Source organism: Amphibalanus amphitrite, unplaced genomic scaffold, assembly GCF_019059575.1.
Source record: "Amphibalanus amphitrite isolate SeventyFive unplaced genomic scaffold, NRLGWU_Aamphi_draft 001496F_arrow, whole genome shotgun sequence".
Taxonomy (NCBI): Eukaryota; Metazoa; Arthropoda; class Thecostraca; order Balanomorpha; family Balanidae; genus Amphibalanus; species Amphibalanus amphitrite.
In genome coordinates this window covers 43,530-62,500 of record NW_024882989.1, presented here as the reverse complement: position 1 = coordinate 62,500, position 18,971 = coordinate 43,530, and the positions used below count along the sequence as shown (strand labels likewise).

The 18,971-nt window shown below is 47.6% G+C and overlaps 1 protein-coding gene across 1 annotated transcript in view; it reads right to left on the bottom strand.

Moving 5' to 3' along the window:
• Positions 1–18,971, bottom strand: part of LOC122373442 (adenylyl cyclase 78C-like) — a 90,860-nt gene that overhangs the window by 42,424 nt on the left and 29,465 nt on the right. Inside the window, exons 3-5 of the mRNA XM_043351510.1 lie at positions 8,153–8,282; positions 1,878–2,071; positions 596–785 (exon numbers count right to left, since the gene is read on the bottom strand). Of these exons, the coding sequence (XP_043207445.1) occupies positions 596–785; positions 1,878–2,071; positions 8,153–8,282 (514 nt within the window). The remainder of the gene's footprint in view (positions 1–595; positions 786–1,877; positions 2,072–8,152; positions 8,283–18,971) is intronic.

Below are 18,971 nucleotides of genomic sequence, written 5' to 3'. Positions count from 1 at the left end.
GCAAACAAGCTGGCTAAATTGAAAAGCCTTGCTCACTCAAGCGCAGAATTCCAAGAGCAGGTAGAAACCATGTCTCTGATGTCGTTTACGACGGCGCCATCAAACTTACATGCACGTCACGTCGGTGGAAAAAAAGTTAAAAAGAGCCACTCTGATGAAATGAAGGAGTGAGGCGAGAGGCAGAGAAGGAAGAAAAAGGGACGTTTACATACAAAAAGAAGTTTTTTGTTTATTACGGTTGTACACAACCAATGCTGGCTAGTTTTATATTCGAAATTTGTCTCCGTTGTAAGAAACTTCCCGGTCATGAACTTTCAAACCCTCTGTCCCTTGTTTTGCACTTCTCACTGTTCAGGGATAACGCATTGCCTTACACGCTATTTTCATCACAAAAAGCAGAAAACTGACTTAATCAATTAAAACTGCTTGAAAACAACTTACCTTAACCCCGCTGCTTCCTACACACAACTGCAAAATTATGCATTACACAAAAGTAAAAAGATATCCTTCTAAAAACATCCATGAGGAACTGGAGCAAGCTCTTATACCAACCAATGCAACCTAACGGTAGAGTTAGCCAGGTCCAACAACTCACTGGAGAGCAAGAGTTTCTCCTGTTTGTCGTTCTCTTGTTGGGCGTGCAGAGCGGTGGCGATGGCCCTGCGAGTCTCCAGGTAGGCTCCCCGCTGACTCCGGTCAGTCAGGAACCGTGTGTACATTCCGGCCAGATTCAGGCCCAGAAACAGCAGCAGAGAGGCCACCACGCTCCAGCCGGACCACAGCTCCTGCGGTCAGGAGCAGGGGACAGCTCAGGGTACCACGCCCCGAACGGGGTTCCCGGAACGAGCAACACAAAGTTCAGTACTCTGCGTTCGGGTGAGGATGAGTTCTTGGTGCGAAAAGTGAACAGATCGGGGTACTATGTTTAGATCGCGATTCCTGGAGCCTGCATGACAATCTCGCCAAAAGTGGGAATGGTGTGTCTAAGTCAGGACTTGGGAGTCCACTCCTTTTAATTGGTTTACGTCATACGTGCATTTAGAACCCCTGATCTTGATAAAGCTGCAATAAATAAGTTACATAATTCCTAAAACGACGCTCATTCACTCCGAGTGCTATCAAATATTCATTGACTGAAACGACTATCAACAGCGTTAACAAACAAAAAGTGTTACAAGTGTCAGAGTGATAGTTAAAGCAGAGTGATGTTGAAAGTAACAGACAGAAAGAGAATGCGAGAGAGAGAGAGAGAGAGAGAGAGAGAGAGAGAGAGAGAGAGAGAGAGAGAGAGAGAGAGAGAGAGAGAGAGAGAGAGATGGAGACGTCACTGGCGACGCCTCCTGGCTCCAGAAACAGACTGCTATCCATGACGCGTGACTTACCGCCGCGAGCACCAGACTGTCGTGTATGACGTGCAGACTTACCGCCGCGAGCACCAGACTGTCGTGTATGACCTGTGACTTACCGCCGCGAGCACCAGACTGTCGTGTATGACCTGTGACTTACCGCCGCGAGCACCAGACTGACGTGTATGATCTGTGACTTACCGCCGCGAACACCAGACTGTCGTGTATGACGTGCAGACTTATCGCCGCGAGCACCATACTGTCGTGTATGACGTGTCACTTACCGCCGCGAGCACCAGACTGACGTGTATGATCTGTGACTTACCGCCGCGAACACCAGACTGTCGTGTATGACGTGCAGACTTACCGCCGCGAGCACCAGACTGTCGTGTATGACGTGTCACTTACCGCCGCGAACACCAGACTGACGTGTATGATCTGTGACTTACCGCCGCGAACACCAGACTGTCGTGTATGACGTGCAGACTTACCGCCGCGAGCACCAGACTGACGTAATGACCTGTGACTTACCGCCGCGAGCACCAGTAGAAGTGTGATGTGTATCAACGCCGTCAGGGTGCCGAGCAGGACGCAAAGCCGCAGCGGCAGCGGCATCAGCGCGTACGTCATGTAGACCAGCATCAGGCTGTACCAGATCATCCTCAGCTGGGCGCTGAAGCTGTCGGCATCCGCCCAGCCGGCACATAGACCGGTACAGAGACATCCTGAGGAGGAAAGGGGAAAGGCAAGTCAGACGAGGTGAAACAATTACATACGTGGGTATTCATATGAGATGCACTAAAACTCAACTAAGGTTAACCTGTGAACAGTCACAAGGCTGAGTGGGCAAGGCGGTTATCGTGCGAGTTTTAATAAGTAAGGACGAATCACGACGAGTCAGCGATGCAGTCTTAGAGATTGTCAATTTTCAGCAGCAGGAAGGCTCCGTGGAAACTCAAGTCTAAGGTATTGAGTAGGTATCCCTGCATTTCATTGAAGCAAATCGATATGTTCCGGGATCTCTCCAGTGCGAGTAGTAATTGTGTCGGCGCCTTCATTATCTGACTCATATTGCGGCTACAGATAGACCAGAGGCATCCAGTCTCATTTGAAAGAAGGAAGTCGATCGGAAAACGAATGTGTGGCAAATACATGAAACAGGCTCATATTGGATGAAGGCGGTTTAATTATATGCGCCTGAGCGCCGGCTTCGCGGGCGGCGGAGTGCTACGGAAACTGCACTAATGATTGGAACGATGACAGTGACAGTGGCTGAGACAGTGCCTGTTGCGCAAGCTGAGAGTGAAAATGACAGTGACGGAAAAGAAAGTAGCCGTAAATTCATGGGTTGTTTGTTTCCGACACTGAATGGCATGGAAGACATGCTAATGGAAAATATTTAGGTATGGAAGTGCAACAGAGGCATGTTGACGTTGTGAATGACAGAGGAGTTGGGATGGTTTTGGTAAAAAGCTTACTGACTGACAGTGAAAATCTAGTGATGTTAATGACAGTCGAGGTGACGGAGGAAGTAGTAATGACAGCAATAATGTCACACCTAACGAGAGTGACGAAATGTCATTGACATTGACGATAACATTACATGACACTCACAGAGCGTTGACAAGTGACAAGTGATAAGGCCATTTAGCTTGTCAATCTGGCAGTGGTCCATAACACAAGAAACCATATCTCTGAATATGGTTTCTGAATATGGTGATGCATTTGGCTGACGCGCACCCATATCTCTGAAAGGTTAAATGAATCGTCGTCTCTACTCTAACAAAAGACTAAGCGTCACCATCCCGCGGACGGTTTTCTCTCAATTTCCGACAGTGGACCCGTCCAATCGGACACGACGCGGCTCGATAGAAGGCTCAATATATGGGTGGATCGATGCCCGGCTGAGAACAGTGTTGACAACCGAACCAATAATGACGACGATTTAGAGCTGGGGTGAGGAATTCGTGTTGACACGTCAGCTGTGGAAGGGGGAGAGGGAGGAAAGGGTCAGTGGACTGCGGTCCAATGGTCGGTGGAAGACGTATAGAAGAGAGAGAGAGAGAGAGAGAGAGAGAGAGAGAGAGAGAGAGAGAGAGAGAGAGAGAGAGAGAGAGAGAGAGAGACAGAGACAGAGACAGAGACAGAGAGAGGAGAGAGGAGAGAGAGGGAGAGAGAGAGAGAGAGAGAGAGAGAGAGAGAGAGAGAGAGAGAGAGAGAGAGAGAGAGAGAGAGAGAGAGAGAGAGAGGTGAGACTAAGAACAGCTGAACCTGGATTGGGTTCCCTGAGACATAGATCACTATATACCTATATATAGTGGTCTATGCCTGAAAATATCCACCGTCGAACGTCTGGCTGAAAGATAGGATGTGTGATTTGGTCAAATATTTTCCTCCCTGAAAATACCACTACTTTTGTGTTCGTATGATGGCTGTCAGTCACCGGATGAAGATAGGAGCACTCTTGGCTAAGCTGATTATGAGCGGTGATGCAAAACAACTGACTGAAGCAAGGGCATGAAGAGCTTTCCTTCCGTCCACTTAGTAAGCGAGTGTTCGACTACCCTGTGACGACACCCCGGTTCCAGTCGCTTCAGCGCCCACTAAATATTCACTCATGTCTTTGTAGAATGTCCTGCGGTCAGTGGAAGGGGCAAGATAAAATAGAGGGCTATCGGTAAAACAGTGAGTCAGAGTTCATTCAAGGTTATCGAGCATTGTAAATCATGCATCTCACTCAAATTAGATTGATAGTTCCGGTCGGGAGCAGTATATGGTTGAAACAGTTTCTTCCTGCAGTCAGGAAAGCGCATGCGAAAGCCTATTCAAATTTATTTTATTAAATATCGCTCCGAGCGATTGATGCGAGCTAGAGCTAGAAGCATTTGAATAGACTCTTGCATGCGATTCTTGACTGCTAAAAAGGTATGTTTCAGCAGACTCTTCATCACTTATATGTATTTAGTGCATGGTCTTAACCCTCGCCGGAACAGGCCATTTTGCGTCCTTCGACGGCACAAGGGGGGGGGGGGTTGGTACGACCCCCCCCCCCTCGCGTTTGGCCCCTGATCGAGCTAGAGCTTCGCGGAAAAAACGAGCGTGTTGCCCGTCACGAGACGAAGCCGATGATACCCAATTTTAAGGTCCTAGGTCATCGGGTGACCTTCCAGGTCAGGTCAATGACCCGAAAATCGGGAAAATCGGGACCTGTTAGAAAGTCGTAAATTGTGGCTGCTATATGGTTTTCCGGGGTGCTGATCACGAATATCGTGTTAGTTTTGATCAGAGATGATGTCTTTAAGCATTTAGACCAGGTCGGGTCAGGTCAGGTCAGGTCAACCGGTAGGGGTTGTGACGGGTATTCGTAATACGTGTCAACCGCCTCTGACAGCTTCGTAACATGTTACGAAGGCACCAAAACTACTTCGTAAATGTTTAAATGGTTGCCAAATTCGAATTCAGCTCCAAAAACTAGCCTAGAAACATGTAAAACTCGAAAAAGTGAGCCGAGGTCACCCGAGGTCACCAAAGGTCAATGACCTGACCTGACCTTCTGGTGACCTTCACACCCACCCTAATGTATGGGAGCGACATCAAATCACATGTTTGAACGTTTGAAACCACAAAAAGCTTGCAAACGCGCGGCTAATGTTAGCCGACATACGCCGAATCGCGATTCCGGCCAAACATGGTCTCGGAAAAGAGGTCACAGGTCAAAGGTCATTGGGGTCAGGGTCATGAAATTTTCGGGGTATGTGTAAAATTGATCAATGCGAGGGTACTGAAAGTTTCGTCGCGATTGGCCGCTTTTTACGCGAGTTATTCGCGAAAAACCTTAGGGGGGTTGCATCAACCCCCCCCCCCCCCCCCTGTGCCGGCGAGGGTTAAAAGCTCTCCATTAAAACACGAGTTTTCATAAAAGGGAAACATAAGCCTCCGTCACTCGGTATTTACATAATTAAGCATGACCTTTGCATACTGGTGAAACATTTTCCAGGGTCTTAGGTCATTATTCTTCACTTCATTCCAGAGACCGCGGACAGTGCAGACACCCGTGCTGCCGGGCTGTTTTCGTGGTACAGCGTTGCGTGAGAGCTCGTGATGGAATGTGTCGGCCTGGTCAGGTCAGGTCATTTCACACCAGAATCAAACATCCCCACCCGGTCCTCTAAAGGAATGAGCTGCAGTCCTATTTACTAATTTGGTATGCCTAGGTACGACTAAGATATGTATAAAATGTGGAAATGTATAAAATGCTGGTAGCAAATACACCTTGTAAATAAGCCGTTGGATTATCCGATATAGCGAAATTGAATTCCCAAAAGCCCAGTCTGCGACGACGCCTATCAGGCTCAGCATTCGAGCGAATATCCAGCCGGCTCCTGCATACGGTAGCTGTTGAGAAAAGGTGGTCACATCCGCTCTTCCTTTGACTGCAGCGCTGCTGAGAAGATTGACGGTCGCCAGCTCCGCGGATTGACGTCCGCCAGCACCGAGACGCGGCTCTGCCGAGCAGCCCTCCTGAATGACGTCGTCACGGACTCGGCCGAGTGCGGCGATAAAGCAGGCCCGCTTCACTGAACACCGAGATCCGTCTGGCCCCTCTGTGTGCTCGGAGACGCGACCGGTCTCAGGTCCCAGTTGAATGGCACTCTGTGCCCGCATCACAAATTTGTAAGTCGAAATTTGAAAGGGCGGTTTTGAAGAGTTGGTATGGAGATTCGTTTTTATATCGGCAAAAAGTTAGTCCATTTTACACTATGCTGTTCAGGGTTAGCGTTCCTTCCGCGCCTACTTCATTTTCATTAAGTTTATTTCTTTTTCCGCTTTCTTGCTATTATTTTTTAGGGTGCCGGTTATATGGTATGTGTTTTGGTTGTGGCTTTAGACTTCGTTATAATGACGATAGTGGCACCAACCCTCTTTCCGGACCCCCCACAAACCGTAATTGCTCTCTCACGTGTTCCTGCTGGGGTCCTTGTTCTCGCTCTCGTTCTCACCTTCACCCTCGCCGGTCACCGTAAAAGCTGGGTCGATATCCGTCCTGTAAAGGTTCGTGTGCGGACCGTGTGGAAACGAATCTTTGCAAGATTGTCGGGGACTTTTGGGACAATGGAGTGGCGACGCAATAAGGTCGGGGTTTAACCTTTTGGGACTACGGTGGACTCTCACTATGCAAATGGTGTAGTGTTTTATGCTCATTCAGGGCAGTGTGTGATTAACCTGATCCTTTGACGTCATACTCATCACAGCCGGCATTCGTTCAGTAGCGTCGCTAGATTCTGACGTCCTTGGTGAAAATGGGTGAAAATTCGCTAGATTCTGACCCCAGGTGAAAATGGGATTCATTCGTTTGATAAATCTCTTCAATATGTTAGCTGCCGTGTTGCATAGAGGGGGTATCTCATCGGATGCATAACGCCGAGCCCGTGCTGGTACATATTTATGCAACAATCTATTACTTGCATGAGACTCTCGATGAAGCAATTATTCGGTAGCGTACGTACGTGTCCTAGTCAATCATTGTACTCCATGTCTGATACAACTATGTTCGTACTTGTCTGTAAATGGTGCATGACATATCTATTCGATGCAAGATAAGCTCGTTTGGCCTCGTTCATTACAAGAGGTGACTTTTAAGTACACCCGCTCGTACTATTGCTGCTGTGTGTTCAGCGTGCGGCGCAATACGCCGTGGCCCCCAGTCGGCCTGGAAGGTCGTATCTGAATTTGTTGCGTCACTGATGGCTATCAGACAGTCACCATTGGGGTCACAGAGGTCACCACTCTAGGTCGACACCACCGACGGGTGCTTATCTAACACCCCGTGTGTGTGTGTACACGGGGGTCGGCGGCGCCACCAACGCACACACTCTGGAGCGCTCGGTCGGCAGCGTTTGGATCGCACGGGGCGGGAGCTGACCGGTATAACGGAGCTATCGGTGCACCGTGCGACTCTGTGTGCCCGGTCTACACAGCACACAGCCATTAACGACCGGCCAAGTGGCACTCGGCAGGCCAGATGGTGTGTGCCAGATAATGAACCATTACGGCGCCATTATCGACACACATCATCGGTGTACAGATGTCTTTGGTAGCCTGCAACGATGAGTCAGCGGAATGAGCAGTTGGTGAGTGCAAATCACGCCTACCTGGCTTTACCTCGGTCCATAAGTGCGTAATGCGTGACTTTCGCTTTTTAATTGTTTAGGTTCAGCGACGCTTTCCATCGCCGCCGCATATACCTGTTCTGGCTGTTCAAGGAAGCTATTAAAAGGACATGATGTCCATTTAACATGTCCATGCAAAATTTATCATTTTCCGTGTATGTGCCTTGAACAAAATGAACCGTCGGCTACCACCTCGTACATTACAGGTAAAAAAGAAAATCGACAGGCGTACGAGCATACTAGCGCGTATACTCGTATAAACAAACTAGCGCTAAAATAAAACACCGGGTTTTGCATTGAACTGATACGCATTTAAAGGCAGCATCAATGCTCACTTATTCGAGCATTCAGTTATGAGAGCGCTAAATTTTGATTGACCGCGCAGTTAAAAATGTGCGATAAAACTGTGCTTAGCAAGTTGTTTCCTAAATTACATAGGCAAGCAGCGTCTCACTAAAGTGATATTTTGTTGAGCATCAACGCCTGTCTTTTTAATGAAGCAGATGAACCAGACTGCCAACGGGCGTCCTAGTTCAATCATTTTTTTTTTCGTTACAAACCAAGTGAAATCATGTTTCTCATGGAATATGATTTAAAAAAGTTCCTTATGAAGTGGCTGGAGGACGCAGAACTGACCTTGGAGCGTCATGAGTACCCAGGACGAGATGGCCAGCTGGTACATGTAGCGCCGCGCCAACCTCTTCCACATGATGAGCCCGATGAAGACCAGGTTGACGGTGATCCACGCCGTGATCCACAGGATCACCTGCCGGCAGTGCACGGTCAGACACGCCGGCGGAATAATTCAGTGGCGCTGACTCACTGCCGTCACGCGAGCCGCGCCGAACGATGTTTGGAGAGCGGATTCGGCGGCGGCATCAAGGACAGTGATCGGCAACAAGTGAAAACCGGAATTAACTAAATGCGCACTTTCAGGCGAACATTTGAAATTCAATGTAAAGAAGAGCAAGCAATGCGTTTAAGTCCTACATTCGTGTTGAATGATAAACCACGCTAGTAGACCTACAGACCCCGAATGCATGAGCAAGTAAATGCGCATCAGGAACGGAGTTTCCTATTCGTCCAGCATTACCATCCTGCGCATGTATCCCCGGTCACAGATAAGGTAAGTAATACTCGTATACATTTGCATATGGTGTGATAATAACCCTCGCCCGTATAGGGGGGGGGGGTCGAACGGACCACCCCCATGGGTTTTCGCGAATAACTCGCGTAAAAAGCGGCCGATCGCGACGAATCTTTCAGTACCCTCGCGTTAATCAATTTCACACCTAACCTGAAAATTTCATGACCCTGACCCCAATGACCTTTGACCTGTGACCTACTTTTCGAGACCATGTTTGGCCGGAATCGCGATTCGGCGTATGTCGGCTCGCATTAGCCGCGCGTTTGCAAGCTTTTCGTGGTTTCAAGCGCTCAAACATGTGATATGATGCTGCCCCCATGCATTAGGGTGCGTGTCAAGGTCACCTGAAGGTCAGGTCAGGTCATTGACCTTTGGTGACCTCGGTTCACTTTTTCGAGTTTTACATGTTTCTAGGCCAGTTTTTGGAGCTGAATTCGAATTTAGCAACCAAATGAACATTTACGAAGTAGTTTTGGTGCCTTCGTAACATGTTACGAAGCTGTCAGAGGCGGTTGACACCTACTAGGAATACCCGGCAGGACCCCTACTGGTTGACCTGACCTGACCTGACCCGACCTGGACTAAATGCATAAAGACATCATCTGTGATCAAAACTTACATGATATTCGTGATCAGCGCCCCGAAAAACCCCATAGCAGCCACACTTTACGACGTTCTAACAGGTCCCGATTTTCCCGACTTTTGGGTTATTGACCTGACCTGCAAGGTCAACCAATGACCTAGGACCTTAAAATTAGGTATCATCGGCTTCCTCTCGTCACGGGCAACACGCTCGTTTTTTCCGCGAAGCTCGCTGGGGCGAAACGGCAAGGGGGGGGGGGGTCCAACGGACCCCCCCCCCCCCCCTTATACGTTCGCGGCTGGAAAAACACCAATACGGGCGAGGGATAAATAAAGCATATTTTCTCGATCAAAAGACGCTGATATCCCTCAACATCTTCATTGTCAACATCTTTTTCTCAGAGCTTTTCATTTCATAATCTATTATTTTTAACGAGGGTCGGGTGGCCCAATCCATTTACTAAACAGCACTGGAGCACCATTAACCCATCAAAACGCTCCAGCCGCCTATCCGGCTTGGGCGAGTGGCTGCCAACAGCGCCGTCTTTGTGTCACCACGTCAGCCATCCAAGAGGGCTCCAACTTGAGCCAGCCTTCTCGTTTGAAAGACAAAGGCGTCGGCACAGGAGAAGCCACTCCCAACGCACCACTAATGACCCTGACAGTTCTCTGTTGACTTATTAAAACACGTCCTTGCTTCAGATGAAAAAAAAAAACTGGTATATTATGGTAAGTCGTAACCCAAGAAGGCTGGTCGTATCGTGATGGTGTGACGAGAAAAAGTCTTGAGAAGACAAGGTAGGGTCGGCAAACAGTACAGCAGTTCTTGGAGCAGCTCGGCCTAACAAATAGACTCTACGCAAATATCACATAGCTCGCAGTTCGCACTAACCATTTTTTTAATGTGAGCAGGTGTTCTCGCTATATTTTTTTGTTGATGAATTGAGATACATTTCGACGCTTTTTTCCAATCTCCACATCTGTGCTCCCGTGAATTTCCGACAGGTTGGGTAGAAACTTTCAAAAAAGGTACAGCCAGTCTGTTTTTTTTTCTGTTTGCTTTGTCAAACATTTTTGTCAAATTTGTCTGTCTTGGTAGATCAAGTAATGCTGCAGAACAAGCATACGAATACACATATTTGATCAGGATCGGATGACTGGACCCTTTTAAAAGGGATCTTCCATGCTTCCCGGATATTCACGGCAAAATGGTAAGGGTTATGGTAAAACGCGGTGATATATTTTGTCCGTTTGATTCCCTTATATACGCAGATGCTGAAAATCCATCGAAAACATCACCATTCACCAGTTGCTAAAAATATCACTAACAAACAGGCAATGGACCAAAAGCATAAGTTTTGCATGTCACCCCATTAGCACATGGACATCCATGATCAGACAAGTCGCATTGACAAACACCGGATGTCGAAGAAGGCATGTGGTGATCTGAGGAGTTAAGAGCTAGGTATAATGATTGTACTGATTGATGTCATGGACATCCAGTTAGGTAGGACCGCACGGATCGCGGGAATGGCAGGTAAACGATCACTGCTTGGAGACGTGATCTTACTTCAACTGTATGTACAAAAGTCAGGTTGATCACAAGAAGAAACCAACAATCCGTTCCCAATATGAAAAACAATTCCAATACGAATCTGGTAACTAACTTCTGACGACAACGCAAAAACAGGAGGATGTAACATGTCTTTGGTTCAGTTCAATGCATTTCGAAGGGGTTGATTGATTTATATTCATACGTTTCAGGGCCAGATAAATTGAAAAGAGAAAACAAAGAGTAACTAGATATAACATCACCGAGCTACGTACATCGCTGCAGCGTTGCAATCTTCCTCATTTGATACCTGGCTGCAGAAAAATGCATCCTAACACACAAGAGATTACGTGTTTGTATCTTTTCGCTTCAATAGCTCCTCTACTGCAATAAAATTCGAAAAATATCTGAACCCAATACAGGGCACGCTCAGACCTCGCAGGATGCATTACATTTTCTCGCTGACATTCTAAGATTCCATACAGGTTTTCCCATACTGCAGTCTTTTGGAACGTTTAATCGAAATAAATGCAGTCGCATGTCTTAAAGCGAAAAAGGAGTTAGGAATGACAGGTCAGGAGACATACCCATCAAAATGTGAAAAGGTCGCGTGTCACCAAATTCAGCTGAAAGTATAATCTCGCTGTCAAAACGTCACACGGCACCGTCTCGGCACTATTTAAAACTTTGCATGAACGCTGGCACGCGAGACAGCGCGCGCGCGGTCGCTGGTTCCGGCCGGGCAGGGTGACTGTCCATTAGGCCATTGGGTGCTGAAGGCTGACTGCCGACAGGGTGACGGCGACAGCCCGGGGCGTATTACAGGTCAACTCAGCGCAGGGCGACGGGCGCCTCATCACACAGGACGCTGCCGGAAGGCGACATGTCACCGTCCGGCCGCACACTGCAGGCAAGCTCAACTCAGCAACATGGCACATGGCCTAATTGCGCTAATGGGTGCGAGACTGCAGGGTGGGGCGGGGGCGGGTCACGATAGGGCACGCTGTTGCTGAGGAGCTTGGCGTCGGAAATCGACCGGCACCGAGGCTGCCGAGGCAGATTTGTCGTGTTTGCCGGTCGGAATGCTCGGGAATCGGGAGCTGGCACATACAGCGAGTCGAGCGTTTTGTTGAAAAAGCACCAGCAATAATGTGTGTGCATCGCGCTGCAGCATTCCTTCGCAGCATTATGTCTCTAAGTCGAAAATCAATGCAGTGTAAAAATGATAGAAAATATTGGATAAACATTCCAGATTATATTGACGTAGCCTGAAATGAGTATCTCACTAAACTTCAAAAGGTGTGCGGCTGGTTGTGGTGTTTTATACGATATCAATTTGACAAATTTCCAATAACGTTCGGTACAAGAGCTTAAAGCTTTTCATTTCAGAGATATATGTTGAGTATTTTCAAATAGAAATATTATGATGATGTTGACAGTCAAATCGAATGGTAATACAACAGCAAATGTCTGACAACAAATAGATAACAGAGGCTATCCGTAGCGTATGCCACAGTCAAAGAAAGGTGAGTAGACTGACGACGGTCTTTAAGCCCAAACCCCCACGGAGCCACAACAATGCATCAATGATTCACTTGAAATGCAAACAAGATGCAAATGTTCCATTACCTCAGAATCACGGCGCCGTAAATCGTGAGGGCAGCTGCAACGTATAAGCCGATCCGTGCAGTTCTCATGCTGTTCGGGCATTCGGAATATTCAACGTGCAGACTCGCCAATAGACGTAGGACTTCAGTGGGGATGTGTGGGCTACTTGGGAGTAAACTTCCGGAGTCGTAGCTTTCTTGTATTCTACGAATATCGCAGAAATGCCACTGTTTCCGTCTCGTAACCAGAGTTAATTGTAAATTGCAATAGACAATACGTTTCGCCCACGCTATAGTTTTTATTGTTTTATTCGCCCACGCTTAGTTTTACTGTTTGAAAAAAGCAAACGTCGATTTCGGATTTGTCTTTTCAAAAGACCAAAAGCACTAAAAACCTCATGACATCTGATGCTAAGCCAGGTCGCCATTTACCGTCTTCCTCCGTGAGCAATATGTGGCGCCGCGCTCGTCTGTCTCACCAAATTTGCGGCTATCACCACCCCGACTGCTATAGATCCCACCGGGCGGTCGTTGTCCCGCAGACACCGTCTACCTCTGTGCCACCGCCGCCTTCCGTGCCTCACTTTTGACACGTCAATTTGCGATAGCGGGCCGAGGAGCGATCGTCCGTGAGGCGCGGCTCCGTCGGCGAGACGAAGGCTCGTACGGTGGGCGTCTCTCCGTGGTGGATAGCGCTGGGATGTCCCACCCTACTGGAAAACGGTGGGACTTTCCTCTCGGACCGGGGTGGAAGCAAACGTCACGTCACTCTTCATGTATGGGCCGCGCCATGTGGGTGTCATCTATCGGGCCATCATCGCAGACAGCCGGAAGTGTTGTTAATCGCCCTTCACATTGATGTGATCGATGGACGATAGTAGATAGTGTTACGAGCTGTCAATACTGATTGTGCACTTATGCCCCATAGCAAATCCGCCTTGACAGTGAGCGTCTCGAAAGTGTACACTTGGCATCGATATGTCAACACCCGATAACCTACATAATTAGATCACTCCTAGATACATGATACACCTCAACTCAATCAGAGTCAAGCATAAGTGTCGGCACAGTTTCGGTAGATGATATCAGCACTCAGTTATAGCCATCCCTTTTGGCAAACTTAGAGCGTTATCTGGCGAGTTTGGTGAGAAGCCGGTACAGTGCCGCGACCAATACAACAAATATTATATCATGTACGGATGACTGTTGCTATGAGCAAAACTGCTGAAATATCATGCTATAGCGTGGGCCATAGATAACATGATTCATGTTATCTATGCGTGGGCATATATTTCTTTATATGCTGATTTTTTCTGTCACTGGGCATGTGCCTGTCGAGGATTTGACATGCAGCTTGAACATATATACATCAATGGATAAGTCAAGGCTTATAACATCTCGTTATAAGCGAATGTCACCGTTTTCCGTCTTCCGTTTTCCCGTCAGTTTCACTTTACTCGGGATCTCGGGATGAGAAAGGAAAAGTTAAGGTTAAATTGATTTTGTTCACGATCTGGTTTTTCAGCATGATATGGTCGATTTGGGTCTGTTAGGGTACATCGGGGCAAGGTCAGATGAGGAAGCGTCGCGTCAAATAAAAATCAGTTTGAACATCAACAACAGGTCAGAATGCCATGGTATTCCGTTCCACGATGGGGGTCACTGTGGTCATCGGGGGGACTGTGGCCACTCCAGACAGGTGACAAAACGCAGGCCGACAGGCCAAGCTGGGGCTGGAAGGTCACAGTGGTATGTCGGTGCATAGTCGAGGATGGCCTGCATGCATCAATTTCCATTGGTGCATGGCATGTGCTGCCTCTATTTCGCCTTTTAGTATGCACTAAACATAAGACCGTTTTATATCTATTAAATCAAATTTATCACCGTGCAAAAGCTTTAATTTCTATCAACCTAATTTGGGCGGACCATAAAAATAATGGGATTTTCCCGACGTAATTTTGCCTGCGCGCTTTTACGCGTAAACAGCCGCTCTGACTAATCCCTTATCGCCAGCTCCTTATTTCTGGCCAGATGATCGGCTATCACACGCTGGCACAGCCGTATCGCCACCTACTACCGGTCACCCCCCTTCCCTCCCCCATGCAGGCCAGACATCTCTGTTCATGTGGTACCGGACATGGGACCTCCTTCCCCGTCCCGTCCTGTACCATCCCGGATGCAAATTTCCCAAGTCTGGACGCTACGAATACAAAACGATATTTTTGCTGAATAAGTAGGTATGCTTTCTAGAGATAAGCAATGGTGAGTGTTGGTTAAGAAACAATTAGCATCAAGCCAAAAGGCTTACAAAAAGAGACTAAGCGTATTTCACATCGCAAAATAACACTTCACATGACGTTACCTATATCTTTAAAACATTTATTAAAAATATGAAAATACAAATCCAGTTTGGCCTGCCAAACCAGAAAATCGTTTGAGTCTTGCCTAGCACTTGCCAACTTAAAATATATTTCTGTCGACCACAGACAATTTATAAGCGTGCTATGAACTTATTTATATCAAGGAAAACTTGGCATTTGCCTGCAACAGTTCAGAGCTTGTCCTCGGTGATTTGTTTCCGGAGCGCCAAGACACCATCTACTGCACGTGACCACAGGCAGAGTCTGGTACTGAGATGCACGTGACTGATGTTCGCCTGTGGCTGACCGGAAGGGAAGGGGGGCTGACCGGTGGGAGGGGGCTGACCGGCAGGGCGGCCGGCTGGGGAGACCGGTGGCGGGTAGGGAGGATGACTAGTGTGTGGGTGTGTGCGTGAGAGAGAGAGAGAGAGAGAGAGAGAGAGAGAGAGAGAGAGAGGGGGGGGGGGGGAGGGGAGAGAGGGACCAGTGGCAAAAAAGGATGATGACTGGTGCTTGTGGGGGCATGGTGGTGGCGGCAATGCGTGTTTATTTGTGTGCGTGTGTATTATTTTTGCCAAGAATACAGATATGGAGCAAAAGTGTGCATCTGCATCGCCATGCACTTTACATTCCGCACTGAACAGGTGGTCACAGTTCTTATTATCAGTTCCTTCACATCAAATTCATGAGGTAGCTGCATGCATGCACCAGAACCTAATACATCATGACTATTCAGAAAGCAATGGTATTTAACAATGGATTCCAACACGGTAAACCACACAGTGGGCATCTTATAGTTTCATAAAACACTTATCGCTAGCTTGTGCCATGTTATGCTATGGAAATTCCGATTGTGTGAGATGTCAGAACTCAGGACAGTACCACTTGTTCCCGTGGCATTACACAGGAAAGCACAGTGCCGTGCTTGGAATAAGAACAAGGTAGAGTAGATCTCAATGCAACAGGTAAACTTGATGGTTTATGGCCATTGTCAGCATATCCTATGCTGACAACGGCATCAAACCTTGAACGAGGGACGTAGCCTCGCGAGTGAGTGGTTGCCGTCACCGCATCGGTATATGCTATGAAAGAGATAGGCCTTATGTTTATAGAACCGGAACTAACAGCAGGTAAGCAGTTTTTTATGTAAATTGGTGAGGCTGAGAAAAAGACAGAGAGAGAGAGAGAGAGAGAGAGAGAGAGAGAGAGAGAGAGAGAGAGAGAGAGAGAGAGAGAGAGAGAGAGAGAGAGAGAGAGCGAGAGCGAGAGCGAGAGCGAGAGCGAGAGCGAGAGCGAGAGCGAGAGCGAGAGCGAGAGCGAGAGCGAGAGCGAGAGAGAGCGAGATCAGAGAAGAGAGATCAAAGAGAATGCAGGGGCTCTTTGGACTACAGATCGTTACAGCTGCGTCATGGGGTGGTGAGGGGGCAGTGTTGCCGCCGCAGTCAGCCGCTTTGTCCATCACCAGGCTGCGCGCAATCAGCTAATAGCCGGCGGACACAGCCCAGCTCGGCAGGCGTCAGTGATCCATGCGGGGTCGCTGCAGAGGCGCCACACACCCGGTGACCCGTGCAGGCGGGACTGGCACAGAATCACCCACCAACAGGTAGTAGGGGATTTAGGAGGTGACATTCAGCTACTAAGGTAGGCGTTCGTAAAAGGTATGAACTTATGGAACTGCATTGTCGACGTTTCATATTTTCGGGACTCAAAAATGTCCTTACAATATGCAAAGGCAAGACCTACAGATTCACTTCCCCGCTATTGGCTTCCCATTGCCACCTCAAAGCCTCTCCTTTGACAAGTTTAAATACTAATGCTTACACAATAGCGTAAGTACAAGTCTGCTGAGACTCAAACGCATCCACAAAGATGAGCAGTCTCACCAGTCCCATCTCCCCCCCCCCCCACACACACACCCATCCCATCTCACACATACAAGTCTGAGAGCTCGCACTGCTCACACTGCCAATCATGACAATGCAGCGACAAACAGAGTCGACTCAGCCCGTCAGCTCCCGCAGCTAGCGGAGAGGGAATGGGAATAGTTGAACGGCAATTCAGAGGTGGAGATAGGCGAGGCCGGATTCAATATTCCGTCGCCAAACTTTCGATATAGAAGGCTGGTGAGGCGACGCGGGCTTATTTTACTCTTTGGATATGCGACTACAAGAAAATTTATTCACGAAGCTGGAATATGCCAGGATGAAGTCCAGGGGAGAGTTAGAGATTCTAAATTACTTTCTGGTTTCTACACAACCAGCTTCAGAGCTGGTGGCGCGTCATTACCACACAGAACAAACGCTAAAAGAACAACACAATATTTGGTTCAGCAGAGGACTAAACCCTGTTTCCGTATGCAAAGGAGGTAACTCTATCTGCCTTTTCCCGATAGAATACACATAGTACTGCAACCCCTTTCAGTGATAATGGAGCCAATTATGACCAAAAAGCGCCAGCATTAACTCAATTGAGTACACTTGCTTAGCAGTTTAAGTGCATCGTGTTTGGCAAAGCAGAAACAACTTTGAATTTAGCGAGACCATATTCAGTGGCTTATTAGTACAAGTGCGGCCTGTTGCACTGCTGTTGCGATGTGAGGGCAAAAACGAACAGTTTTGACAATAACTTTAGACAGGAACATGCTAGAGCGCTGAAAACACCATGCATGTGTTCAGCTCAACAATACGAATCGAGAGATATGCAATATGACCTTTTTCCGTGACCTTGACCTGGGGTCAATTTTTTTTTAAGTTGACCTTTCCAGGTCAGCTTATATCTCATTCGCGCGTCTTGACGATACAAAACGTGGTGCCGGTAAAATCAGCGTAATACAAGCTCTGAGTCAAAAGTTATTACAGAAAAACTTGTTCCGCAAAAACGTCCAATTTTGAGAGTTTTCGCCCTCTGGAGGCTAAGCTGTTGACCTTAGGTCAGATTTCAGGACAATATTCAGAAAGACCTTTGAATGAGCTATCGAATGCGTTTTTCCGCGGCGCTGTAGCTCTATTGGTTCCCGACTTATGTGCTGCTTTGTGAAAAGTCGTCAAAATTAGAAACAAAAAGTCGCGATAATTCTACCTATGGTGACCTCCAGTGACCTCAGCGATGACCTGATCGAAAAATGACTTTCATTATTCTGAAAGATCTTATAGCGGGCTATCTATTGTTTTGCCGCGTCTTTCTAGCTTGCTTAATTTCCGAGATAATGAAATGTGACCAAAAAGGCTCATCCCCCACCATGGCGAAGCTGGCTGAGAGGCCCACCAGGTATCTTGGGCCCACCCATGCGCGGGCCCGGGGCCACACAACTTGCGACATGACTGAATCAAAACCAGTGATAACTACACAAGAGAACATGAGGAATTGCTCAAATATATGGAGCAAATTTCACTTATAAAGCAACACTCTTAATTTAGAATTTGACTTGAAGCACCCACAAATGCATGCTCATTAAAATGGTGCATTTGCCATGGCATCATAAAAAGGTTTTGACTTTATAGACGCAATACAGGCCAGCACGAGAAACGCTTTATTTAAATTTATCACGATTGTTACGGCACGCTTGCGAGCGTCTGACAGAAATATTCGCCGATTAATGCTAAAACAGTTAAATGGTTCGGCACGATAATCTAATAGAGGTGCACCTGGCGCCATTAGGAGTGCAGCCCCACTGCCCTGACCCGAGAACGTTGCACCACAGGCCAGCAAAAGCTGCAACATTCGCTCACTGAAAGCAGACTGGCCTTCCATGCATTCTGAAGCGTATAAGTGTCACATTACGGTATTATCATTCAGTTATAGATTCTGAGAGGACAAAAACAATAACTTCAGAGAGGACACTAACAGTCCCACATCATTGGTTCACCGGTGTGGGACAACCTGACCCGACCAAGCTCCACTAACTTACACAGTTGATATGTGAAAGTGCGCGCTTCTTACGATAAGATCTGTGGATGAAATCGCTCCGACATGGAGGCTGCAATTTATGCCGTGATGAATCTCTGAGCAAAACTTTTTCTCAGTTTTGACTAAGTTTTGACGTCCTCTATCAATGGACTATGTCTGTCAGTGACATTATGAAATAAACAAAAGGGCATTTCGCATGCACAGCGAATGCCTGCTCACCCGTGACAAACAAAGCTCATTGGCGTAGCATCGATATGCTCCTGTCTCCTCCCCGAGATCCTAACAAGCTGGGCACATGTAG